We start from the raw sequence: 26,923 nt of genomic DNA, 5'->3' as shown, positions 1-26,923 counted from the left end.
CTGTTTCGAAGTACACAGAACTGGTAAATTCACAGATAGTGTGGAAATGGAGGCACGATTTCAACATAAACCCAAAAAGCAAGGAGCAGATCCTGACAGCAAATCCAACACAGACTGCAGCACCACTGCTGCCCCAGGCCCTGGAGATGTCGTTTGTCAGCAAAACAAAGATGCTGAATCCTTGCAACCTTGGCACAGAGCGCACAAAACCTGAATGTCAATACGTCAGCTGGTGTAAACACAACTCAGAGCTCAATACGCATGCATTTTAGGTAAGTTTTAACAACATCAGGATGATGCAAAGACACTGTTAACACAGATGCTCCATTAAGAGTGTATTCAGCGTGGCAGCAGCACGTCTGGGTACAGAAGGAGAGATGTGCAGGCCAGCTAGCTGTACAGCCTCCAGATAGCATAATAAAAAAGTCTAGAAGATAGCTATGAAGGTAATAAGTGTAATTAAAAGATCGTTCAGGACATCTGCTTATGCAGTACTCTGTCTTAGTCCCATTAGCGAAGAGTCAGACAGGTGACGTGGACCAGTTCGATCAGGGGTTCCAGAGCAAGAACTTGGACCCATGTCAGGGGTTTGGGGATCTCATCCATGAACTGCAAGAACAGTCACAGCTACGGCAGGGTACAGAGACCCTCCTGGGCTTCCCCCAAAGCAGGGCTTGGGTGTGAGAGGAAAAAATCCCAATGATTTCATGAGTGGGGAGGCAAAGCTGGTTTCCACCTATTTGCTCAGCTTCAGGTATTTGCAGTATTAATTTGCTGTGTTTTTTAGTAATGGATATAAGTCTTTATAAAAATTAGATGTGTGTTCATTATACCCAAGTACTTTCCTCAAGCAGGAAAACAAACCATTCCTCTTTGCATCAGTACAAAAGAGTTTGCCAGAAAATACCGTTTCAAGCATCTTTCAAGGATAATTCCAGATCAGACATGAACTCTCTTTCTGCACATGTTATATAGCTCTTTCCATCTTTTGGAGAAAACCTTTAAGTGGATTCTGCTAATTCACAAAGCAAAAAAACCTCCTCATTCTGTGACAGTGCTGGCAGAAACAGTCTTAAGAGCATTAGTCTTAGATTCATAAAGTGTTATAGGAAGGACCAGACCTCCCAAGAGCAGAAGCCAAGGGGCAGGCAATGCTAGGGAGAAGACTGACTGAGCTTGTGCTGATGCTCTCTCTTCATGCAGGCAAACCCCAAAGAGGTGAGTGCCGACCTGTCACGTCATTTGACTGCTCTGTAGAGCAGGTTCAAGTTTAAACAACATTTTTACACGCTTCCTCTCCCCTGTCTGCGAGACTTGAGTCCATGCAATCACATTCCTCTGTGGTATGAGATCTTAGAGCACAAACAGGTCAGCACTGACATAGATTATTCTTTTCAGGTATGAGAATCTTGATGTACCTACCTACAAGTTTAAGCTCCTGTTTGAAACTAATTTCTCTGCCTCTTTGGAGGCCATTTTAGACCAGTTGCTCTTCATAGCCTCTGCTCAACAAGCAGTAGTCACTCCTGCTGTCATACCACCAGTCTTTTCTGCATGTTCCCCTTCACCTCCATATATAAACTATATCTCATCAGAGAGAAAAGGTAAACAGCAGAAACCTAACACAAGAAGCTATCTAGAAATTGCTAGCCACAGGACTAGCAATGCCGTCGAGCTGGATCTAAGTGGAACTTTGTCTCATTTGAGATAGCAATCCCTAGACTGCAGAGACACGGGGACTCAGGAGGATGGAAATAAAGGCTGTACTCGATCTTCAAGAGCAATCAAGTCCTCTGACGCCAAACACATCTACGGTGCTTATGCTTAGGTCTTAAGCTAATTCCTTTGTAAGCATTATAACATCTTTATGCACTAACATCCTATTTTATAAATATTGAAAAGTTATTTTATTAACCCAAATATGCCTTTAGCCACAATAGTGCTCTTGCATTCAATGTCCAGTTGATGTTATGAGTTTGGGCATGCTTGATGCCAACCATACTACCCTGAGGTAGCGTTTAAACAAATTTTACATGAGTGCAGGAGGCAAAAGGACTCCTCGTTAGAAGAATTTTACAAATAGCAAAAATCCCACCCCAAACACTGACCATAGCTACAGCCAGGTCACCTGATGCCTCAGGAGAGCTTCACCAGCCTGGCCTTGCCCAGGCAGGCAGCTAGGAATGTCAGGCTGCTGCAGAACTCTACTTCAGTGACATTGCAGCTGATAACGTACCTTGGCTTTTAAAGCCAAACTCAGTCCTTTTTACCGTCTGCATTTTTAATAGCTACTACTTGCTATGTTCCCTTGAAAACTGAGGATTAGATACACAAAAGCTGTTTATAGACATCTGCTGCTCCTCCACAGCAGGACTCCAGGTTGATGACTTATCCACATTTGACTATTATTTTTATCCTACTGTAATCAAACACATTTAACACCCACCCCCTTGTTTTCCCTAAGAAGGATCTTGGTTTCAGTTAGCTTTCTGACCTCAGCAACAAGAGTCACCGAGTTCAGATCACCACATCAACAGCAGGTTGTCATTTCCTACCCCAGGAAGTTATTTAAAACATATTTAAAAACACTCGTTTCTAACCTAACCTACAATTGTTGCTAAGTGCCCACAACAATTAAATACCTCCCATCCCCTCCAATACATTATGTATACTGAGATCAAGTCATAAGTTGATCTTGTGACTGCTGGAAGGCTAAGAGTGAAATTAAAAATCAGAGTTTAGCTGAGTTCAATTTGAGCCTTTGGGAATTGTATTTTCCAGCTTTCCTCTCAGTCATGGAAGTTGTGAAATGAAGAAACAGCAATTCTTAAGTCATCACTTAGGGTCAGAAGACTGAAGGAAACAGACCAGTCACCTTTCACGGGCCACACAATCGCAGGGCTACGTTGAAATCATGGGAATGTGCTACCATGACAGCCTTTTCTTCTGCAGATTCATCCAAGTTGGCCCCAAACCCAAAGCGCAAATCATGTTCGAGCCTTTTAAATACTAGAAATTATGGCTTCTGTTGCTACCTACTCACACAAACAACATTAAGCAAAGAACTGTAACAGCCAAAAGCTCATAAAGTGAGAACTATTTCACCTTCACTTCCCCTTTACTCCCTCTGGAGAGAATCTTACGCCTTTCATAAAATTTGACTGCAACATTTTAAGCCAAGAAAGTGCTCCTGCAGCTGGAGAAGTTACCCAGTACTTACACAGGTTTTGGGTTTATTAATTTTAGCTGAAATTATTCTTTTGATGACTTAGAGGATAGGAGACAAAGCATCTTCAAGAAATCTACCCTTAAGACTACGACTACGTGATAAAATAGCCATTAATACTTGTCACTGTTCAATCAGCTGAGTTTCAATGTTTGTTTGGTTTTTAGGATATACATTTGTCCAAAAAGGTTCTTCCTGAAGCAGCTGAAACCAACATTTACAAACATGAACATCTCCATGGAAAACAATCCCAACTAAAAAAAAAAAAAATCCTGTAAATTTTCAGTGTTCTCCTAGCTTTGGAGTAGATGTTTGACTACCTGCATCAGTAGCAAATATCTACACATCCATTGAACAAGCTATTATAAGAAGCAGGTGCCCTTATGGCGTAGGGTTATCCTGTGCTTCAGCTTCTAGAAATTTAACTTTCCACAAATCCCAAAGATGTACACCAGTGCATAACCAGGAGGTGAAGAAACACAGTGAGAGGATGACTATCACTGCTGAAGTCTCTCCTCTGATACTCCTGCTAACTAGAATAATCCAATTCAGCTCTTGATGGCAACAGAAACTTTTTAACCAGCGAACAAGAGTTTATTAGTGTGGTTATTCCTCTCAGAATATTCCGATGATGGATCGAATCCTGAGAAACAACATACGATTTTGGAGGGAGCTAAGGAACGCCACAACCAGGATTTGTTCCTAAGATATAAGCAAACTCTCCACATGCACAGAGAAGTGGAGTATCAGCATCTTATTGAGAACATGTCTGCAGGCAAGACACCACTTCCTGGATGCAAACAGCAGTTTGGAGAATATACTCACTGACATCTTTGTGATCTGTTCCCCATTTATATATGTATTTAGTGTAATCTGACTTTTCCTGTTTCCTGCTGCAGCAACCCCTTTACTGGGAGCATCATTTAGGCCATAGTTAAATATATTTTCCAGTAAGGTTCACATAAGACATTTGTGCGACATTAACAATAGGCAGAAAATGATGCATGTTTGCAGAACATGCCAGAACAACAGCAACACCCCCCCCCCCCCCCCCCCCCCCCCCGCAACATTTCACACAGAAAGGTAACCTCGAGGACTCTTGCAAGCCTCAAGTGACAATCCTACCTTCTGGGCTGGGACCGGCATTCTTCTTCCCCACTGTCTGCTTCCTGCATACATAGGAAAGGAGAAAAAAGTTAATATGCTTTAATATATGCAGAATCCAAAGACTTGCATTTCTCTGGTTTGATTGTAGAAGGCAAAGGAAATTCTCACTGCTGCTTCACGTAGCTGTCACTACAGCGGAACTCACTTTCTGCTCAGCTGTCACTTCATGTTCTCTCAAAACCCTTTTAAAAAGCTCAACATTACAAGAATTTTTGCCACTGCAGGATTTAACATGCTTTTGCATGGACTTCCAATGACCCCTGCCAAACAAGGCAGGCCAAGACCCAAACACACAGTTTACATCTGGGTAAAACACTAAGGGTTTTTTTATTACCTTTATGTAGATCATATTAATTCATAGTCCAGTGTCAGCAATCAAGCGTAACAATCCACAAAACCAGCAAGTAATAAACCTGCCAAATAGGACTGGGGGAGTGCAGATAGACTAGAAAGTGGAAGTTTGACATACTATACTGCTTCAGATGCAAAATTAATATGCATAATCTCTAATGTGCTGTGGAATTTTACTAGGCCTACCTACTAAAGCCCAAAGCAATACCTCAGTAGAGAGATCTCAGTAATTAATTCCGCTTCACGGTACATTTATGTATGCATTGCCAGGCACTAGCTGGAGATGGGGTATAAGATCTGTTTTATCAGTGAAAACTTCCTACGTTCATATAGGTCTGCAGGAGCAACACATTTTAAAACATACCAGGCGTTTGGTCAGTGCAGAGACATCCCAAGAAAACCAGAGTTCAGCACAGGGTGACAAAAGAAGCAAAAAGATAATTTTGTTCCTAGCTTGCTTTGGGCTCCCCTCCTGCAGAAGATCCCCTCTCCAGTGAGCACCCACCATTTGCTGGCAGCGTACGGTCCGACAGAACTGACCCACAGTAAAGAGCAAGACCTCCGCGTGGCACCTCAGTGTGGCACCACGTTTTTTGGATCATTTTTCAACACACAAACCGGCAAGTAGGTAGTTGCAAGAGACCTCTGCCACTATGACAACAGGGCTGCTAATGTTTTGCTAATGAAGTTGTGTGGTGGTCACTTAATTCTCTGAAGTGTTGTTTTTTGTTGTTGTTTCGTTTTTTTTTTTAAACTGGTTACAGAGTTCTTTTCTAGCTAACTTGTACTGAGCTCCAGCACAGTTACTGCATTTCTGTCATTCTTCTACTACTCATCCCACCATCCTTTAAGTTGAACACATTATCTCACGAGCAGAGATGCTCGCATGGATTATATTGTGGCAATAGTAGAGTGAACTGTCATGTTCTGTAGCTTGCGTTACTCCTGAACTCAAGGAGTCACTTTATAAAAACAAATGATGCACTTCTACCGTGCTTCTGAAACAGGACAGCAGGGACAAAAAGTATGGAGTTGCTTTTCTGCAAATACCTGCAGAAGAGCTGAAACTCTGAAGCCAAAATGTCAGCAGAGAGCAAAACTATCAGCTTGCTTCAGGAGAGCAATTTGGTAGATGCTCTATCATGCATACACTGCTTTCTGTTTTACATACCATGGCACACAGATGGAAACTAAGAAAAGGTGTGCAAGAGATTTCATGGGCTGGGGGAAGGCTGGGGAATGAGATAAATGTCAATTCCAAAGGAGTCAGTGGAAAAACAGAAAAAGAGGAACTGCGCGTCCCGGGGCCTCTGGTTCAGCCCCACCAAAAAGGACATGTACCTGCCTGCCACCCAGCGCAGGAGAGGAAGGGAAGCAACAGGAGAGGGAGAGATTCTGGAATAGACACATTTACAAAACCTACAGAAACTATCATGTTTAAGCATCAAGCTCAGAAAAGGGGAGGAATGGAAAAGTTAAGTTTCCATAAGATAAACAGATGTTTTTTCCTGAGAATCTTTTGAACTACGTTATTTGTGCTTATTGCATGGAAAGGTCATGCTCAGTTGATTTTTAATACAGAGTTAAATGCAGATACTCCTGCTGGGTATTCTGTTTCTCTCTCTCTCTCTCATTTAAATTAGCTGAATCTGTGGGACATGAGAATAACTAGAAAATGCAAGCTTCCTATTGGTCTTGTATTTCTAAGAACAGAGCTAGAACAAGACCATGAAGTAGTTCACTTGGAGCCACCTGCAACCACAAATTCAAGCTAAAACCTGCACACCATCTACAACAAGTAAGAGCTGGCAGGAATACCTTCTGCTCATTGTACCTTAGAATTAGTTCAGCAACTTGTTAAGGAAGCTGGCATTCCCATCCCCTTCAAAATGAAAACACCACTGAACTCTACAGTCAACAGAAGACAAGCTGTAGCATCACTCAGAAGGGTGCAAATACACAGATGAAGAGCAGCCATCAGAGGAGCAGCAGCAGAGCTCTTTCAGACCAGGGAGCCAAGTCCTTGTTCCTGAGACGAAGTGTCAGCTGCATTCACTGCCTGGCAGGACACTCTGGGATGCTCTCTGGGATACAGACCCAAGACTGGCCTTGCTAAAGAAGAATCCAATGGCACAGAGTCGCTTTCCATTATCCAAGCTTTTGCAATAACCACACTGGCTCAAGGATCTATCGGAGCCAGACCGTTTGCAGTCCACAGCTCCAGACACTGGACAGCTGTCCTGGCGATCCACGCTCCCCACGCAGCCAAAGTCTCCGCACATTTCAGTTGCGTTGCTTAAGACCTCAGGGGCAGTAGCTGTTTGAAGGACCCCATTTTGGCCTATTTTGGCTTGACAGGTGGTAATAGCAGCATTTTAAGCACTAGCTTCTAGAGATCCGCCTGCAGAAACAGAGGGATGTGGCATGTCCTTTACACTGCTAGTTGCTGAGTGCAATGGACAAATCTTGTAAGAATCTACGAAGCTCAATGGGTTCTCCTCAACGGAGCTGCGTATTAGAAGTTCTTGTAGCAGATGTTAAAAAAGAAACACAAATAAAACACGCACACAAGATTTGCAGATGAGTATTCGGATTTCTGAAGGGTCAGTGCCTCAACAACATCAGCAACAGAGAACAGAGTGCCATTAAACTGAGAAAGACACTAGCACTACAGTTATCACCACTGGCTTTGCCCAATCTCCAACCGCATCCCATTACTTTGGGTTGCATGACCTGACCTAACAGCTTCACAGCTTTAGGATGGTGATGTTAGATGGGGATGACAAACTCGAGCATAAGAAAGATACTAGAACCACAGTACCTTTCATTCAGAATGCTGCATCACCTTAAGGACTTGGTGTGCTAAATGTCCTAAACAAGATCAGCAAGACAAGAAACTGGAAGCCAGCATCAGGTGTGCAGTTAGATTCCTTTGAACAAATTGTTATTTATCTCAAGTCCTTCTGAAAACACCATTAGCTGGTATGGTGTGTTTGTTATCGCTAGAACTTCTCAGATCCTGCCAGAGCATAAGCTCTGATGAACTCCCTGTGGGTTGACAAAAAAGTTGATTTGCGGGGGCAAGAGGAAGAGGTGAGAGGGGAAAGGAAGAGGTTTCATTACATGCAGGATAGCTAAAGACACGATGGGGTTTTTGAATAAGCCAAAACAGCTCAAAAGCATATATTTGGCTAGAGAACAAGTTCTTCAAACCCACAGTAAGGTAAAACAACTGAAAGAGCACTTGAAATCTCTACAGTGCTGTTCAGGAACCCAAGCTATGCAACCATTTTTAGTATTACAATGAATGGCCATTTCCACATGCCAAAAAAAATCCTTGTCACAGCGACAGGCAAGCCTGGTATGCCACAGCCAAAAGTCCCACAAATGACAGGAGAAGATCCTGAAATACACAGATCATTATCTTAGCTCCACTCAAAATTCAACCCTCAAGAGCACAGCGTGGAGGAGGCTAGATATGGCCCAATCAATTACCATCTGTCTCTGCTGAAGCTCTTACAAGATCTCTTTAATATTAGACCTAAATGTAGCAGATTTGTGTGAGAAGCACATCTATTCAGAATACAGCTGACTGTCTACAGAAACAGAACTGTAGACAAGTGCAATTTGAGCAAGAGGTCCATCGCCAGTACCTGGGATGCTATCTGGAACAAAACTAACCTTCCCTAACCTCCTCCTCAGCAGCAGCTCTGACCAGCCTGCAGCCTACTCCTTCCCCGTATCTCATGTTTTGTCCTGGCATTTACAGAGTGGTCAGATTCAGATATCTGAATCATCTTCCCCCCCTTCAATTATCTCCTTTGCTAATGCACCCATACATTCTCATGGACAGAGAGCATTCAATATGGAAGAAGATACAGCCAATGCTCCCATATTTCACATATGCAACCACTATTTCTCCTCTTCCACAAGTTCGTGCTACCACCCAGTGTATACCATACTCATCCTACAGTTCTCTGCACTGTGTTATGGTCACTATGTAATTCTGCAACTGCAAAACATGACAAAAACCTCCTTACTAACCGTCAGCCAAAACTAAGCTGCAATGACGAGTCACCCCACTAGAGGGGAGGGCAGGACAGAGAAGACGTGCCCGATGCACGGTCAAGTGCAAGCTTCAGTGAAGGAAATGACTCCAATATTGACACGACTACTAAAACAAGTACTTCAAATTTTCTTGCCATTTTTAGTTTATTTCCAAAGAGGAGGAAGTGCTGCTGTCAGTGCTACAATTCATCAGCCAAAAAGTGGATCAAAATCTGTAAACATTCCTTTCTGGGGACATCTTTGAGAAGGCAGTTTGCACTTTGAGAAGGAACATGCTTGGACGGCATCTTTGGACGCTGAAACCAGCCATTTCAAGGTGTGACCTGCGACAGTGACCCACTTTCAAAGCTGCCTTCACAGAGGCAGTAGCGAGAACCTTGGATCTTGCCCCAGCTTCCGGTTCCCTGTGCCCTGCAACACCCAGGCTATAAAAACAGCAATAGGTGAAAGAGACAGCAGCTTCCACAAACACTACTTGGAGATTCCTGATGCAGGATTGCTCCAGCCTCAAACCAGCCTCCTCCACCAGCCTGCAACGAGGAGGAAGCTGAGCAGCACTGATGAGCTCCAGAGGGAGTCATGCCCTGCTTTCCTTGACCAGAAACAGAGGCCTCGGGGGAAATGGAAGGAATGAGTCGCATAGCTCTAAACTAGGCCACGATATTAAATGCAGTTTAAAGTGAAAGATGAAAAATTCCATCTCTGCTCCTTTCAGGCCATGTAGGACAGAATATGCAAAACATTAATCCTGTTTGTGCTTTGATCCCCTGCCAACTATCTGTCATTGAAAGGGCAAGGGAGAGGAGAGAAATTTTTGAGTGCTATTCTGTTCTATACAATGGGAGTCATTCCATGTCATGCAAACAATTCTGCTCTTATAAATCTCCTTTTTGCAGACTGATGTAACGATAAACAAGATTCACTCTGCATTCTTACATACAGGGACTGGAGCTGTCTGTCTGTATTTAACATTAGGAACATCACAGCAAGTTGTTTTACTGTAAGAGATATGATTAATAGCATAAGTCATGCATCTACTGTCACTACCTTTCTATTGGCCAAGGAACATTTCACACATACTACACTTCACACAGGCTATACCCTAAAAATCATCTTTGAAACCTTAAAAGAGATTCTGATTTAATAACTGCTTGCTACATATGATTTTATGCCAGCATACCTGACTCTGTAGACAATGCCTGGGAAGTGTTTTTATCAGGAGCGTGACTGGTCACAGCCATCAATATCAAGAGAGCACTGACAATTTAGACAGGACAAGGATGCCAGCTTTCATCCCACAAGTCAACATTTTGCTCATAGTTTTAATGTGCACACTTCAGACCTTACAGAACTTCTCTCCCCTTCTCCATTTTCTAAATCTTGGCTAGGTACTACTTTCTGGGTGGGCAACCTCATTATCTTCATTCCTTGGTACGCTTTCCCCTTTTACAGGAATCCTCTGCACAGCAACAAACACCGGCAGTGAGTGATCCCGAATTCCTCGTAGGAAGGCAGAACCAAGAGGTGGATCTGAAACTAATGTCATTTCTTGAAGCTAATTTTCAAAGTCAATATCATTCTTCTAAAAAAGATCCTTATTAACAGGGGCAGAGAGGCCTTGTGTAAGAGTAGGAATGCAGAAACTATTTTGTGAGAATAAACACGACACAAAGAACTTGAAGCCTTTTTCACCTCACCTCACCTGCCACTGGCAGCTTCTTATTTATACAACAGAAACTTAGTTAATATAGATCCCCCAAAACCCGCAGCAAGATTCAGATGCAGCCATGCTATCAGAGAGGCTTTTCACTTAACATTGTCAAGCAACCATCATGTGAACAACTCTGGTCCCAGTCTCAGAGGAGGTACTACAAAGAAAAGGCTTGTAATTAAATGAGCAATCTTCCAGTTCTCTGCCTACCCTTTCCTTGGCTAGATCCCATCCAGTTGTTCAAACACACACTAAGTGCCTCTGAGCCAAACATGACCTTTGCTGGCAAGAAGGCAGCTGCTTTAGTCAAATCAGAGGCTGCGCATCCAGGCACCGATCCAGCTGTTAAACCATGCAAATACGCTTCATAGCATCCACCAGTTTCCCAGTGTATCTTTGTTTGGGCTACAGCCATACAGCACACTGCAAGCTCCTCCATACAGGAGCTCTCCTTGCGTGTCAGCAAGTATTAAGCAAGTCAGTACAAAAACCACCTTCCCCCAACTATTACCCAATGCATGGATAACCCAGTCTGGTCAAGTCTTGCAGAAGGTGCCATTACTGCAGCCACAGCCTTTCCTCTAATGCAATACAAGTCACCTAGAGATAAGGGCTTCCACTGCACGTTCATATTCCTTAGGGCTCAACTCAACTCAGGCAGATGGTGACATTAGAGGTGCCCTGGGGTATCCAACATCTGCATGGGACTGGCATTAGATGCCCAAAGAAGCAACTGAATAGAGGCCCTGGAAGTCCAAAGGACCAGGATCTGTGCATGGACATCACATAGAACCAACACCTTCCAAGATGAAACAGTTGACAGATGCCTATTGAACAGCAGGCCCTGTACAAGGCCTATCAATAATCTCAAGTCATCTGCTGGAACAAAGTAAGACAAATGTCTGAGTCAGATTGCCAAATATCTATTACACATTTCTGTAGCAGAGACACTTTTATACAGTAGTCTGAGTTGTATCAATCTCTTAAATAAACTGTGTTAGCAAAAAGCCCACACATACTGCATTTGCAGTAAGGCTGAAGTGCCAGCAACAACACTCTGGGTGGTAAAAAGAAACAAAGGCTGACTCGAAAACCTGGGTTGATAAAAGGTTCCCTTTTTTCTTGCAAGAGCCCAAGACTACACACAAATTCACCAGCTAGAGCTTCTGGGGCTGGAAGGGGGATGCTGAACTGTAACAGGTACCATTTCCAGCCTGTGTCTAGTAGCAGTTTGGTACTAAAAAGGGTGGTTTGACCACCAAAAACTTGGGCAGCCAGAGTTTGCAAGTTCCACAGCTGCAACATGGAGAACAAAGACAACCAGAAATCTGCAGCAGTTTGTACGAATCGATTTATTTGGTATATTATGGAAACCATCAACATGGTAGCAATATGCAAGTACTTGCCTATATAGAATAGGTCTCAAAGCTGAATTGAAAGCCCGTTCACTTCAGAATCTCTTGGTCTCTGGAGATGGTTAACCTTTATTACTAAAAATTATGAAACTAATTAATAAAGTCCCTTAGTATGGTGTAGAGGACTACTCAAAAGGTGTCTGTGAGCTCTAGAAATACTTACATTTGCCATCAAACACTTTTTAAAAATAGAAGCTGCTACCAGGAAGCCTTTAAGTTTGACATAAAAGTTCTTCAAAAAGCTAAGCTGAGCAAACTTGGCCATAAATGGGAAGGGGGAGAACTGCACTGTGTTTTGCACAGTGCTTTTACTTCTCCAGAGCTACAGGGACAAGGCGTAAACAAGCAGCTTTCTCCAGCCGTTTGTCCCTCACCCATCACTATTTGCGTGAAGTGTTTTGAATGAACACTGTTTTCCTCCTCACATTTCTTCTGTGTTTGAGGTTCCACACAAGCAATAGCTTTCTGTAGCCAAGTGTTCATTCAGAAGTTGGCATTCCTTTTGGATTGTTTTCTGTATCACTTTGCTGTGTCAGTAATTGGTATATTTAGGTCAAAGACATTGTGCTCCTGCTCTGGAGAGAGAAAAAAACAAGTTCCTTATCAGAGCTTTCATCTTCCTGCTGGAGCTAAGATTTATACAAACCGTGTTTAGATTAGGCCTCACTAAAACCTGCAGAAATAGAACTCAAACACTTGAAGACAGAAATTAGAAGCCTCCAACTGGTACAACAAGCATCAGGATGAAAAATACAATGTGACACAGCCTGCTACACTACACCACAAGAACAGATTAAAAAGGAGATTACTGTCAATTGAATTTCTGCAGTGAAATAAGCTTGCCTGATGAGGAGTACAACAGCTTTTGTCTTAATCACAGGGACGCACCCAAGGGGAAAAAAAAAAAAAAGAGAGAGAATACAAACATTGTAGATACATATTCACATTAAATATCCCTACTCGAAGGAGTATTATACATAACTTCTCTCTAAAACTGTGTAGTAGCATATCATCTCTAGACACAGACACTAGAAAAATTTTTTAAAATAATAAAATTATTGTCTCCCTGAATAGACCTTTCCTCTAACTTTTAGAAGGCCTTTCAACACTGCACAAGTACGACAGAAAAGGCAGATATTTAACATAATTATGATGCCTTGCTAGATTTAATGCCTCCCAGAATCTTGAAGATACTTGCTTAATCTCCTTTTAGGCAAAGCTAATGAAGTTGTCCACTGGAAATCTTAAAATCTAGAAGCATTTGTTTCCCTACAACAACAACAAATGCTTACGGTGATGGGACAGGTGTGAGAAAACTCACTTGCTCTATAAACGCTGGCACTATAACTCCAGTTTTCATACTGGGAACTGTTGCTGATGTCAAGGGTATAGTTTGACTAAGACCAAGTCAAAGATATGTATGTGTACACTGGTGAATCTCAGGGCAGGGCTTCTACACAGCAAACAGTCTGTGATTAAAATGAAATCCCAGCTCCACAGGTTACCGCAGTGAGCAGCCGTTCATTATCCATTCACAGAGGGCGACACATTTACACGCATGAAATTGTCCCTGTGCAATTACGAAGGATGGACATTCACACCTCAGACCCTCTCCAGTCGCTACCTGTTAATACGCAGACCTTGCTCAACCTTCCAAAGCACTCAAGAGCTTTCAGAAGCAGCATGGCCACGTGCACCTCCTCACCCAGAGGCCTGACATCTTCACCTTAGTAGCTGGGCCCGTTTCCAGCTGGGAGAGAGAGTCTCCTGAACTGCTGCATTAAAAAAGGACAGCTAGAACTAAACAAGGTTAAAAGCAAACTGGCTAATGAGCCATATGCAGAGAAGTTGGAGACCTGGAACTGCAGCCGATAATCTTTTATCATTCATGAGCAGTACTATACCTGTACTAGGAATAAGGATGTAGAGCAGACCACACCACCAGGTTCTGGTTTAAGTCAGTTTCCCATTGAAACGAACGAACACTACATGTGTTTTTAAAAGAGGGAAATAGTTGGGTTTCACTCCTCATGCTGAAGGGCTATTTTAGGAGGAGGAGGGTGGAAGGAAGGGAGGTACACTGCAAGGGAAGGGTCTTTGTCTTGCAATCAGCTATCTTCCTGTTAGCATCCAGTTTACCTTGGTGCGCTCACAGCGGCCTCATTTGTATCCCTGCTACAGTTATCTCCATTAAAATCCAGGGAGTTATTCTAGGGCTCTGTGCAGGCACAATTCAAGTTACAACTCCAGAGCTTTGACTTTTCCCAGAATGTGTAGCAGGGTCACTAAAGCAATGCAGATTCACCTGCATCATATATGAAATATATTATTCCCATAAGGAGACAAGAGCTATCTGGATACCATTCCTATCTATGTCATAACTGTGTCCACAGAATGAAGCTGCACCGGCACAGCTCTCTTGATAACAGTCTAATTCCCAGTCAGCAGCGGCATAACCAGGCACGGGCATTCCACTTAGACACCTTGCCTTAAGCTACACAGAGGAAAGCACATGCAGCCATCTATGAGACACATTTAAGTAGCATCTTCACCCCATACCAGCTCAGCAGTACACTGAGTGGCTGGCTGTAACATGAAAGCATCTTTCTCCCTGCCAGAATGTTAGAAGAGACTCTCACCCACTCAGCTCCTCAGAGATCCAATCCCTGCAAGTTCCCGAAAATCTCCCCTTGACGTAATGAACGTATGACACAGGGGATGAATTAGGAGCAGCGCAGAAATCTTCATGACCTGCCTGAACTATAAGCACCAACAGTCAGGCCACTTAGGGCCCTTGACCTACTGCATCAATAATTAAAGGATAATCTTCTGGATGAAAAAGATTCTCAAAGTGGGAAATTATTTAACACTTAAGAAAGTGAAATAAAGGCTCTGAAATTGAAGCAGAGCAACAGTCAATCTTTTCAAATTCCATAATACTCAACCTCTAAAAAAGCAATATGGAGGGGAAGTCATTAATATTTCAAATTCTTAACATTGCTTAACCTGAGTCTGTGCTCAAGGGTACAATTCTAAGTTGCAAAATGTTACCTACCATATGTGAGAAAAACAAAAAAACCAAACAAACAAAAAAAAGAGGTATCCAAGCAACTACATTGTAAAGCGTGTCTGGATGCAGCAGCATCTGCGTTGGCTCTCGCAGGCTGCTATTGCGTAACCCTGGATTCAAGCAAGAGCACAGCCGGGGAGTCTCTGCTCTACTGCAGTGACATATCTAGACCAGAAGCGGCTGGTAGAGGTTTAACAGCAGGAGTTTACACTATATCAGAAGAGGAATTGGCAGGAAAGTCTCTTCACCTCTAGCCTCCGTTTGGGTAGGGAAAAAACCCCAAGTGTTTTAGGCAAGACTTCAAAAGGAATTGCTGGGACAGCTTTCTGTACATGCAGGACACAAAGCCGAGTCTTTGGAGAGCAGAGGGAAAGGAAGGCCTGAAGATATTCCCTGGCAAGACACTGCAGAGAGAATTACAAGGTACAAAACGTACTCCTTGTTCACATCCTTTGTCCCCAGGGTGCAGAACAGCCTCCCAGCTGCCCCACTTCTGGCAGGGGACCACCGCTACTAGAACTGGAACACAACGGTTATAAACGACCCAGAATCAATTACTTCTTAAAAAATACACCCAGGTATTAGTGTCATGCTGTTGGAACTTCAGCCAACATGCTGAGCTATTTTATTGCCTGGTACAAACTGGTTTATAGGCTCTTGTACACTGTTTCTCCACAGTACAGTTCTGGATACACTCTTTCAGCGCTGCATGTCTACAGCCAACTGGAGATACAAGGGTCTGAGCAGTTTCTGAGGGACCAAAACCAAGGCAGCAAATATAATGACACCTCCTCCAACAGGAATTGAAGAAAAGAAGAAAAAGAAAGTGAAGCTGAGGAGTAGAACAGAGTTTTCTGGATGAGTCAAATATGAGCAGTACAGAGTTGCATAACGAGTGCCCCTTGACTTTTTTTATTTCTCCCAGCCAGCTCCTCTAAAAATCTATCTGTTATTGTTTATTTGGGTATCAGTCCAAATTGCTGTGGGAGGAGAAAAAAGGAAAAAAGGAAATGCTGTCAAGCTATTAATTCTAGTACTGTAGTCATCTAGCGTTCTCCATCTATTAACGAATCAGTGTCCTGTGTTCTGCAACACTCTCTAGAGCCTGAAAGTTAAATACAAGAAAAACAGATCTTAGTTGGACTTTCACAAAAGCAACTCCAGCTCTGTTTCTCCCCAGACAGGATGAATTCTGCCCTTGCTTATTTACCCATTGCTCAGTCCACAATGGCAGCATCATTTCACGTCTCTCTCCAGAGCGAGCAGGCAGCAGCAGGGGAAGCCCGCGCCCAGCGAGCAGCATGCAGCTAGGAGCATCACTCCTGAAATTTAAGCCTCAGCGAAACATTATATTGCAATAAAGGCCAGGCTGTGTCAAAAGCCGGGAGTGACTGTGGCCACCATCCGTCCTCCCATTCTCCCAGGATAGAAAAGAAGTTATGTTCCTACTGTGTACATTGGTAACAGGAGAAAAGCTGTACTAAACCAGAATGAAGTGTTATGTCTGGTTACTTCCCCCTCTCAGGATCCAAGTGGCACTGGCAGTGGGTACAGCTTGACCTGTCAAAGGGACACGCTTCCATATAGCCACTTGCCCTCACTCAATGCCAAACCTAGCTGTTCCCAGGAGCAGGAACAGCTGATGCAGAAGCCCACTATCCAGAACAGCCTTCAATGACAGAAGGACAGAAATATTGTGCCAAAGGCAAAGGAACCACATCAGTCGTGGCACAAGACTGGATTTGCCTGACCCCTGGATGTTCAATAGATGTATCAGATTTGTGGCCCAGCAGTACTTGTCTATATAATCCCAGCCTCCTTTGTACCATCTGTTTCCCCTTCGGCAGACTGGCCATTAGAGGCACAATGCTAAAACTCCTGTCTCCTTAGTAACAGGTTTTTGTTGATCTCTCCCGCGCCTCCCCATCTTTCTATCAATCCTGTAATCTACTAGGATTTTCCCTGCAGGGGATGTATAACAGCATCAGTGGAAAAATATATGGGACAATAGAAACACTTTAGGGCAAGGGTAGAAGGTGTAAAAGGGGAGTGCATGAAGTTAGAACAGCTACAAGTCTATCAAAACCAGATGTTCTCATTATATCGGAGCAAGCCACCAACACACCTTGTGAGTGCCAGGTTTAAGATCTCATCTGAGCACTCAGCGCTTCAACAGTTTTTCCGAAAGAGGCGCCGATTATGAACAGTTTCCAATCAATACACAAGTCTGAAGAGAAAACCTACGCATACCCTGCATCCCTAAGACCATCTTCTCTAACACCTCACAGGTAAAAATGCTGCCGATCTCAACGCTGCGCAGGTAAGGAAGGACTGTATTTCCCGTCTGTAGAGACTGGCTCCCTTATAGCTGGTTTTAAGTCAGTGATTGCTGGCTGCCTTTGGGTCCTTAATCCCTAAATCTCCAAACTCTCTTCTTGAGGTTAATCCAGTTAAAGCTCTCCCTTCCCTTTGGCTGGTAGCTTGCATAAATAACCACCTGAAGAGCAGAGCTGCAGAAGCCAATGCTCAAAGTACGGCACTTCCCAGAACTTTGTCCTGCTGCAAGAAACAGCACAGAGTAAGTACTTACTGCCTATGCCAGAAAAGGAAATTAAGATTAGCTAGGTAAGGGCAAAAGGCACTCCTTATGGATTGTCTAAGTCAGCAGGAATCAATCATCCAGCCCAATCCAAATCCCCCAGTTGCCTTCTGCCTTAAGATAACTAGAAACAGGTTTATACTATACTAAGATAAAGCAGCCTTAAACCAGTGTAAGCCCTTATGTGAAAATCCCCCTTTTGGGAGGAGAGGAGAACTTGCCTTTGAGGTCAGCTCTAAATGAGATGGCTATACGATTATAGTCATAGGGCCATGCAGTATTTGGAAAAGCAACACTGGTCAGCAAAAGAAAATCAGTTCTTCAGACTTTGCCTGGCTGATCTGGCTCAGCCAGCTCCTTTAGCGCTGAAGCCCCGTGGGCAGGAGCGTGAAGGCAGCATTAGAAGCAGGCAGCCAGTCCTCAGTGCTTGGCCTGCCAGGAGAGGCCAGTGCAATATACAGTCTGGCACATGCAGACCATGAGGACGGTCTCATTATGAACAAGGCATCAACAGTCTCATCCAGTGAAGATGTACATTTGCCCCACAGAAAAACCAAAACGCACCCAGGGAAGATGCAGAGTAATCCCGAGAAGAGTCTTCCCCATTCCCTCCTAAAGCACAGAGAAAGCAAGGACAAGTGGCTGTAAGAAAGCATGTCCCTTTCTGACAGGTGAGACTGTACCCACTTCCAATGGCACTTGTCCCCTGGGAGGGAGCCCTGTGCAACCTGGCACCATCCCCCTGGGCAGGCAGTGAGCAGTTCCAAGAGAAATCCTTAAGCTGGGACAGGTTTTAGGTCAGTGACCTGACAGAGCACACAGATCCTGTCCCCACAGCCCCACTGTGTATCTGCACGTCTTACTCTCATTGTGAAGCTGGGCCAGAGGCTCTGGAGCAGTGCACATTGCTGTGGAGCAGTCTGTCAGAGAAAAAACACTGCACATGGGCTCCCTGGTGCTTGCCAAGCTCTTCAAGCTATGCACTAGAGCCAGGACTCGGACCATAAGCTCTTTGTGTTCCTGGTCATTCACAACCAAGAGAAGCAGAAATCTGATTTTGAGGACTGTTTATCAGCCTAGTCCTTCCAAGATCCTCATTCTTGGGGGCAGTGAGAATGAGCAATCCCATCAGCTTGCTTGCCTAACCAAAGAGACAGCAAGCACAATATGTATCCGGCTTCCCAGGCTAGAAGTTACCCCACACCTGCTTATCTCAGTATAAAAAAGACCAAAAGAAAGGAGCAAGATGCCTGCACAGCTCTGAGCTGCAATATGTTTCTAACTCCATTCACACAGATATGGAAAGCCGCCGCTCAGTCTCTGGTGCATATTTAAATGAATGGCCGATTAGTCAGAAGTGGAATGTTTCTGCATTCACGGAGTAGCTATTTTAAGATTACATTATGCACTCTGCTTCCATTAATAGGTACACATATAAAAAAAAAAAAAGAAAAAGGAAAGGCGTTACACCCAGCGATGCATTTGCCTCAGCAGACTTGAGTGCTGCATGTACAAATACCCAGCACAAGCAGAGGAAAACTAATGAATTCTGTCATCGACAAGCCACATTTTTCTTCACAGCTCCAGAGATCACCTAGTCATTAGGCTTGCCAAATCTTGATGGAACAAGTCAAATCACTCTGTTCCCTGGCCACCTCCGCTATAGGCCTGTCAAGGTGCATCTTCACAGAGATTTAACACAGCCATAGAAGTCACCAAGCTGAAAGAAGTTAAGCCAGACTACTGCAGCTCACGTGTCCTCCAGCTCTGGAGGAGACCGACCCAGATACTCTCATTCCAGACACCAGTTTCCGCCCATATTCTCCAGTGCTGCCTTCACTCAATAACTAGTGCACTTCTATACCCCTTCGGTACCTCTGGATCCCCTTCGAAGCCTTGGAGTCCCACAGTTACCTGACAAGCTGAAAGTTCACAGGAACTTGTTTTGGAGCAAGTCAAGAACTTCCCAGATTTCTTAAGCTAACAAAGCTCAAATTATTAAATGCTGTCAAACTTTTATAAGAGCCAAAGGTAATTTTAGGGAAAATACACACTTTCATTTGGCTGAGACCACCCCCCCCCCAATCTCTCCAGCATGTATTAGGATTGCAGCTGTATCCATAAAATTCACACAAATACAAGCATCTTGCCAAACACCACAGAAAAGTTACGTGCCAATGGCACAAAGGATATTATTATAATTGCAAAAATCAATAATCTTAACACAGGGCAGATTCAGTATAAAGAGTCAGCTTTCTGTCAACAGTTTTGCTTTACTAACAGGTTTATACAGATTGTTTTAAAGATCAAAGCTGTGGAATCCAAAAGGTACATGTATAATAAATCTCATTAAAACTAGAGCAGGTCAGCCTTCTGATGAACTTAAGCTGTAGATCCTTCTAATGCTCTTGAAGAAAGCTTGGGTGACCAGCCAAATGAGGATTCCCTCTGCTCACAAATCCACATCTTCTGAGCCAAATGGAAATACTGTATGAGCTAAGCAAAACAGAGTTTTGTGCGTGGGTTGTGGGGGGTTTTTTTGTTTTTTGTTTTGTTTTAAACAATGTGAAGAGCAAGCAAAAAGCCCCAAATTATGAAGCAAAATACTAGACTCAGAGCTGAAAATGAAACCCAACTTGGAGGAAAAAAAGGTGATGCAAAACCCAGTGTATTAAACCAATGTTACTTTGATGTTGGATTCAAATCTAAAGAAATGCATTTAGCCCACACAGACATAAAAAGTACAAAAACAGTCTAATAGTATGTGAACTCTAGAGCACAGCCCATCTACTGAAAAATGAAAACTACTCAAGATGGACAGTTTTACTGTCAGGGCATCCACATGCAGAAACTTCAGGGCGGTGAACAACTTCAGCTGACAGTCACCTCTCCTGTAAAGCCTTGATCTCAGAGTTCAGAACACTGATTTATACCCAACAGCAGTTGCTGTATCAAAGGCGGGGAGCGGGGGAACACAGAGGACTGGAGACCAGTAGGAGCACATATATATATACAAAAACCAGTATTACATAGTGTCAAGGAAGGAAATTAAAGCTAAATAGAAGGATGCCCAAAATACTTGAAAGCACTGCTTAAAAGAAACCTAACATGAAGCCTGACCTTGTCAGTCTTCAGCCCTCAGAGGGCCCAGCTTCCATTGTGCTGAGGCGGAACGGACACAGACATCACACCCTGGCAGTGGGACCAGGAGCTGTACACAGGTTCACTAACGGCACTTTTAGTGCTCAGAAACTTTGGCCGTCGTGGAGAAACAGTAAACTCTTGGCACAGATATGGTCATTTCAACTTTGTTCATTTTACTGCAGTAATAAAGGTATTGCTTTACAGATGTCATGGTTTATATATGCAAAAGTGTGGAACAGAGTAGATAACTTCCAACTTTCCTGGTTAAAGCACAGACCCCTCACCAAGGTTTAAAAAAACCTAAAAAAACCCCAAACCACCCCCCCAAAACCACCAAACAACAACAACCCTTCCCCCAAGATTTCAAGATATTCCTTTTATCAAAGCATGTTTTTTCCCCCGTGTTTTTTGAAGAGAATACTAAGGAGGAAACCCAGCTTCTAATGCAGAAAACATTTCTGTGAAAATATGGAAGAGGTAGAAAAACCTGGATTGTATTTAACTAGTGAACAAGGTCACAAATTAAGTAGTCTGAGAATTTCTGGTAGCTTAGCCCTGTAATATCCCCCCTTTTTTCTGCCCCTCACCCCCTTCACTACTTAGCTCAAAATGCAAGACCAACAAGAACACATGATGCAGTCTGCATTGGTACGGGCAAATACATGGCTGAAGTCACAGGAGCACATTCTTCAGGGCTCATGAACCATCACATGACAAACATCACAAGAAGCCAATTTACTAAACACAATTTAAACTTGAAGAAGTTAAGAATAATAATAAAAACCATTATGGAAACATCTTAAAAGATGAAGGAAGGGAGGAGCTACACTTGAAAAGACAGCAGCAAACAACAAAGCAAAGATCCGTTCTCATGTTATTTGAAACTTTTGATTTCTAGTGCTACACATATAAGCTAGTATTGCTTACAAGTTCCTAATATATACTTTTGGTTACATACCTTACAGCCAATAACAAAGTTGACCAGCAGTCATTGAAGAACTTATTGATAAGCCTCTCAAACATACAAATATTTGAATTTAATTGCACAGACTTGAGCTAAAACTTTTCTGATTCTGTATGTTTGAAAACCACTAGACTGTTCATTTGCTACAAAGCGTATACATAAGAGTGACTTTTTTTTCAAAAAGCAAGAGGACATGCAACCCACAATCCTTCTCCTTAGCTGTCAAAGTAGTACTGACAGCTATTCAGAAGAAAGCATATACAAGGTCTGCTTCCAACTCCAACTAGATAAATAAAAGCAGAACTGCCTCTTAGTAAGATGGCACTGTACAAACTGATTTTCACACTTCTACTGTCTGTATTGATTTCTGTACCAGGACAAAGAACTTGTATTTTATTTCATAAGAGCCACTTTCTTTGGAAAAGTCTCAAAGCCATGCTAACATTTTATCCTGACAATTTAATTAGGAATTTGTCCAGTCCTAGAGCAGTGCTCAACATTCTGGGATCCCAAAGGTTCTTAACTGTTTAAAAAGGTTACAATGATCTGCAGAGGCACTATCAAACAGATCACTGCAGACTCATCCTTGGGATTAAGTCATCTCTATTTGTGAGCCCTTATGTGATGATCTATTACAGAGCATAAGTAGTGCATGAAAGCCTCTTCAAGGCCTTCACCACCATCTGTGAATTACATTATTAACAATGGTATGAACTTCCTAAGAGCATCTGGTTTTCTCCCCACCCCCTTCTCAAATCACTGGAAAGAGCTCTTCAGTATCAAAACAGGCACGGGTGAAGCTGTTTTCCTCCTCTCCCTCTCTCCCCACCTCCTCCTGCCCTCCAGCAGCAGAGGATAGATGGGGCTCAGTTCTTCATTTCCAGGCCCTACATGTATTCCGCACAACTCTTGCAATTGTTAAAGAAAGATGAACGAAAACAACTGAGTGATGTGTGTACCACAGGCATTTTACCGGGAAAAGCGGAAGTGTATTTCATCATTTTGCAGAGGCAGCATCTGAAGCATGCTACTTGAACCGCTGCTGCAGCCTGCATGAGCTGAGGCGCAGCGGGGACTGCACCCCGAGTCCTCACTCGTCACCAGTGCAATTCCTAAAGTTAACAAAAACCAGGCAGCAGCCGTTAAGCCAACTCGAATAGTTACTGTTGTAGCTAACTTTCCAGATGAAATAAGTATTTTGTCATCCAAAGTCTCCTCCTCACCAAGGATATTTCAGAAGCTTATTCTGAAAACATGCCAGCTTCTTGTAAACAAGAAGTAGGAAGAGACAGTATCACCCAGGACATCAGAGCACACTCTCCACTGAACTTTGCACAGAGTTCACATCAACCAGCCTCCTTGCCTATTCTAAGGCATCATTTACTCTTGCAGGAACAGAGTTCTTCCCATCTAATTTTCTGCTGCTTGCTCTTCAAACCTGGCTTATTTTCTTGCTCTATACGTAGGGCTTTTAAGAGCTCATCATCTCAGCTTTCTGTATACATCATCAGCAGTTTTTCTGTTCTGTTTTTCACAGTATAATTCTTCAGTTGCATTACAGATCAGAATTCAGGCAATATTGCTACAGCCCTGTAAGATCCAGCATCTGCCTCTGTCTTAAGTCAGCAGTAGTATTTCTTGAAAGAAAAGAGCAACATTATGGCCAGCTCAATAAAGACTTCTATTCAGCAGGAAATGGCATCCAAAACAAACAATCCTGTAATGTGCAATAACAGGCAGAAAATACTGGGTGGGGGGAGGGAGACAATAATGTTTCTGCACAAATTCACATGAACCCTTCTTCTATCATACTGTTTCTCTTATGCCCATGTTTCAAATAAATAATCAGGGATATGTTGAGATGCTCAGACACTAGCATCTAGAACATACTCCTACTGTAGTTACAAGTAAATACAGAATTTTTTCAAGTCTACAAAATAATGGGCAAGTATGTTTATTGGGGTTACCATCACTCTGATGTGCTGCCTGAATGCACGCTCTTTGTGCGGGTCATAAGAGGAAGTATGCAGTTACTGTCCACCTCAAGCTACGGGAGGGAAGGAAGCTAGAGGCACACAGCAGCTAGCCTCCAGGATGGTTCTGCCAGGGTTTAATTTTATTTCGGTCATGACTAGTCACTCTGCTTTGGATGGCAGGTCAGGCTGAAGATGAACCACTACCCAGACTCCTGGGAAAGGATATAACTAGTTTTTTAATGTGGCCATTTAAACAAGTCAAGAGAGCCATAAGAACATGAAGCAATTTTTATTAGAGGGCCTGCTTAATAAGAGTCCTAAACTCTCACTCCCTATAACTTAATGGGAGAGGTGCAGGGAGAAGAAAAGCAAAGAAACTGGAAGGTCTTGGAGAAAATTAGTGGCAATTAGAATTAGTGGCTCCCAACATATAGCAGGAGCACAGCATCCTATCAAAAGGATCTTAGGATTATAACATTGAGATCTGGAATGTCAGCAGCTAAAATTGGAATGAATTCCCATCTTTCAAACAGTATGTACAGGTGATCATGTAATCGAATTACCTAATATTTTGCTAAATCGGTGCATTGAACATCACCCAATGAGCTCATTTTTGGAGGCAGTTCAATGCCTCACTTCTAGGACTGATGTCAGTGTCACATGCTTGGAGAGGATCAGTCTGCAGCTGGATATTTTAAAGCCCTCTATTAGGAGTACAGAAAAGTCAGTGGATTTCAACAGCATCGGCTAATGAATTTATGTTTTATCATAACAGTTAGTCACCAGACCCAGCTGTCAATATCTCCGAGAATATCGGGTCATTTCAGACAGTTCTCCTTCCCTCTGCTTTAAGCCACTAGACGGAAACTGAAGAGTGCAGCAACTAAGTTGTCTGAACAGCGAAAGTTGTGTTTCAACAGAAAAGGAAATCAACAGAAAGACAAAGAAACAGGAAACTCTCACTGATTCTGACTGGCTCATGATAAAATGATTAACCATTGAGAGACTAAACTCAGAAGTTGTAAAAATAAACAATATCAGGGCAAAAGTTGTCGAGCATCAGTAGCACAAATGCTTCAGGTAGTAACATTCAACCATACGTTCAAATCCCATTCAATCACAGACCAACTGTGAAGTCACATTTTAGTTTGATGTAATACAGGGATGTCACTGAAGTTCAGTGGCAAGTGTTCATGCAGTATCTGTGAAGCCTCTCACGCTTTGATGTTCACTGTTTGCACTGTGTACCAACAAGTAGGAACAGATTTTTGCATTACACAAATAAGCAGTGTCTTCATTGTGCAACTGCATGCGACTTTTTCAGAGAAAAAACAATGCTCAAATACAAGGAGTGTTGTGCATCAGGCTACAGAGTGGATGGTAGTGATGTTGTCAGAAAGCACTCAGCGCTGCTTACCTCCACGCCCATTGACTTCAGTAGAAGGCTACATACGAAAAGTCTCTGAAGATGAAGTTGAAGTGTTCCCTAACCCATGGCGCTGTCCACATGCTATACTTAAGAAAGAGACAAAACAAAAAAACCACAGAAGTGAAGCAGCATGAAATTGTAGCTTTTTTTTTTTTTTGAAGACTCTTGCGGTCCCCACTCCAGTTAAGAAATCAGACTGTACACCCTTCAGCTCTGAGCAAGGCCTTCACCACGCTGCCTGAACCTTTTACATCTCTAGGGCGTAGGATGAGAACAACACTAATGATTTACTGCATGCTTACACTGTTCCCAGAAGACCTCGGATGAAGATGCCTTAAAGCTTCATGTTCCACTCAACTGTTCAATTGTTCAGTGCGACTAGCTGGTTTAGTCAGGGGCTGGATGAAAACACGCAGCTCTCACGTGCAGCACAGCGCAGGGCCCATTTTAAAGATCACTGGGAGCTTCTCTCAAAGAAGTTCTCAACCAGTTTCAAAGGCAATTCAGTTCACCCTCATCCAGGCTACAAGTTTCATTTGTAAATAGTTTCAAGAACAGGAAAGTCAAAGGCGAAAAGCACTAAACTGCCGTGAAGTTGAAGCCCCATACGCGGGATTGCCAGTGCAATGGGCAGCTCGGGTACCTCCAGGAAAGCTGGCAGAAAAAGACCTGGCACTTGAACTTTGGTGTGTGTGACAGACAACCTGCTTGCCCTGTGTGAACCTACAGGTGGATAAATACGTTTGGTGTACAGACTGCAGCTGGGGTCAGGGAAGGTCGTTATAACCAAGACAAACTACCTCACAGTATTACTGGTAGTTAACCCCTAGAGGCTTACAACTTATTTTCAGACTGTAGTTTTTATCCTGGACATTCAGTCAAAGAAAGAAGAGACTAAAGGAAATAACAAGATCCTTACATGTACAAGTTCTTATTTAGCTGCCTGTGGTTCAGTAAGACGTTCCCTCTCATTTTAAGATGAGGTTGATAAATTCAGTGTACCTCAAAGGTTTTAAAGTGAGCAGAATGTGCACCCTTAATTCCAAAGTATCCCATTTTCAGCCAGAAATCCTCTATACAGAGCTCCATTTTTTCAAGGGTTTGAAGCTATTTGGCAGTTGTATGCAACCCAGATCAGCCTGAACATTTTTCTCTTTTTTTTTTTTTTTTTTTAATTTTAGACTTAATGTAGCATGTACTCTCAGAAAGGTTTACAATGCAGCCTTTTGTAGTTAACTTGCTCCAAGCTGGGCCACTGCCAGGTTGTTATCAATGACATTTTAAAGCAGATGAATGAAGTTCTTATTATGGTGACAAGCAGAATTGTGATATGGCACATGCATACACTGAAAGAAGAGAGCTTGCTATTAGTTTGTCAGGTTAATAAATAAATAGTGATTTCATGAATAAAAGCCTTTTATTAGGAAACAAAAGAACAGAATTAATATTTATAAAGCTTTAGTAGTTTAGAGCACCCTTTAACATAAGATTACTCCATTTCAGTCAGAGCCACCATCATGGATTAGAGATTCTCGAACATAGCTTCCCCTCCTAATTCTCTTATCATAGTAGTGCAATGCAAAAAACAAAGCTCTGCCTTCTGAACCGGTTCAGGCCAGGTTCAGGCCTCTTCCACTACTGCTTCACGAATAAGCTACTCTGTTTGAGATCGACAATATTGAAGGCCCATGACAGCAAACATTTCTGTTGCATCTTCAGGACCGCAGCTAAAGGCTGCACCTGTTGGATGAGCTGTTGGTTCCTTATCACAGCAAGAAGTTCTCACGTTTTACACAGCATGCT

At 42.9% G+C, this 26,923-nt stretch overlaps 1 protein-coding gene across 1 annotated transcript in view; it reads right to left on the bottom strand.

Annotated features, from left to right (window-relative positions):
• Window positions 1-26,923, bottom strand: part of SSH2 (slingshot protein phosphatase 2) — a 103,031-nt gene that overhangs the window by 64,767 nt on the left and 11,341 nt on the right. The window contains exon 2 of the mRNA XM_054847268.1: window positions 4,352-4,395. Within this exon, the coding sequence (XP_054703243.1) occupies window positions 4,352-4,395 (44 nt within the window). The remainder of the gene's footprint in view (window positions 1-4,351; window positions 4,396-26,923) is intronic.

Source organism: Grus americana, chromosome 19, assembly GCF_028858705.1.
Source record: "Grus americana isolate bGruAme1 chromosome 19, bGruAme1.mat, whole genome shotgun sequence".
Taxonomy (NCBI): domain Eukaryota; kingdom Metazoa; phylum Chordata; class Aves; order Gruiformes; family Gruidae; genus Grus; species Grus americana.
This window is presented reverse-complemented; position numbering and strand designations above follow the sequence as displayed.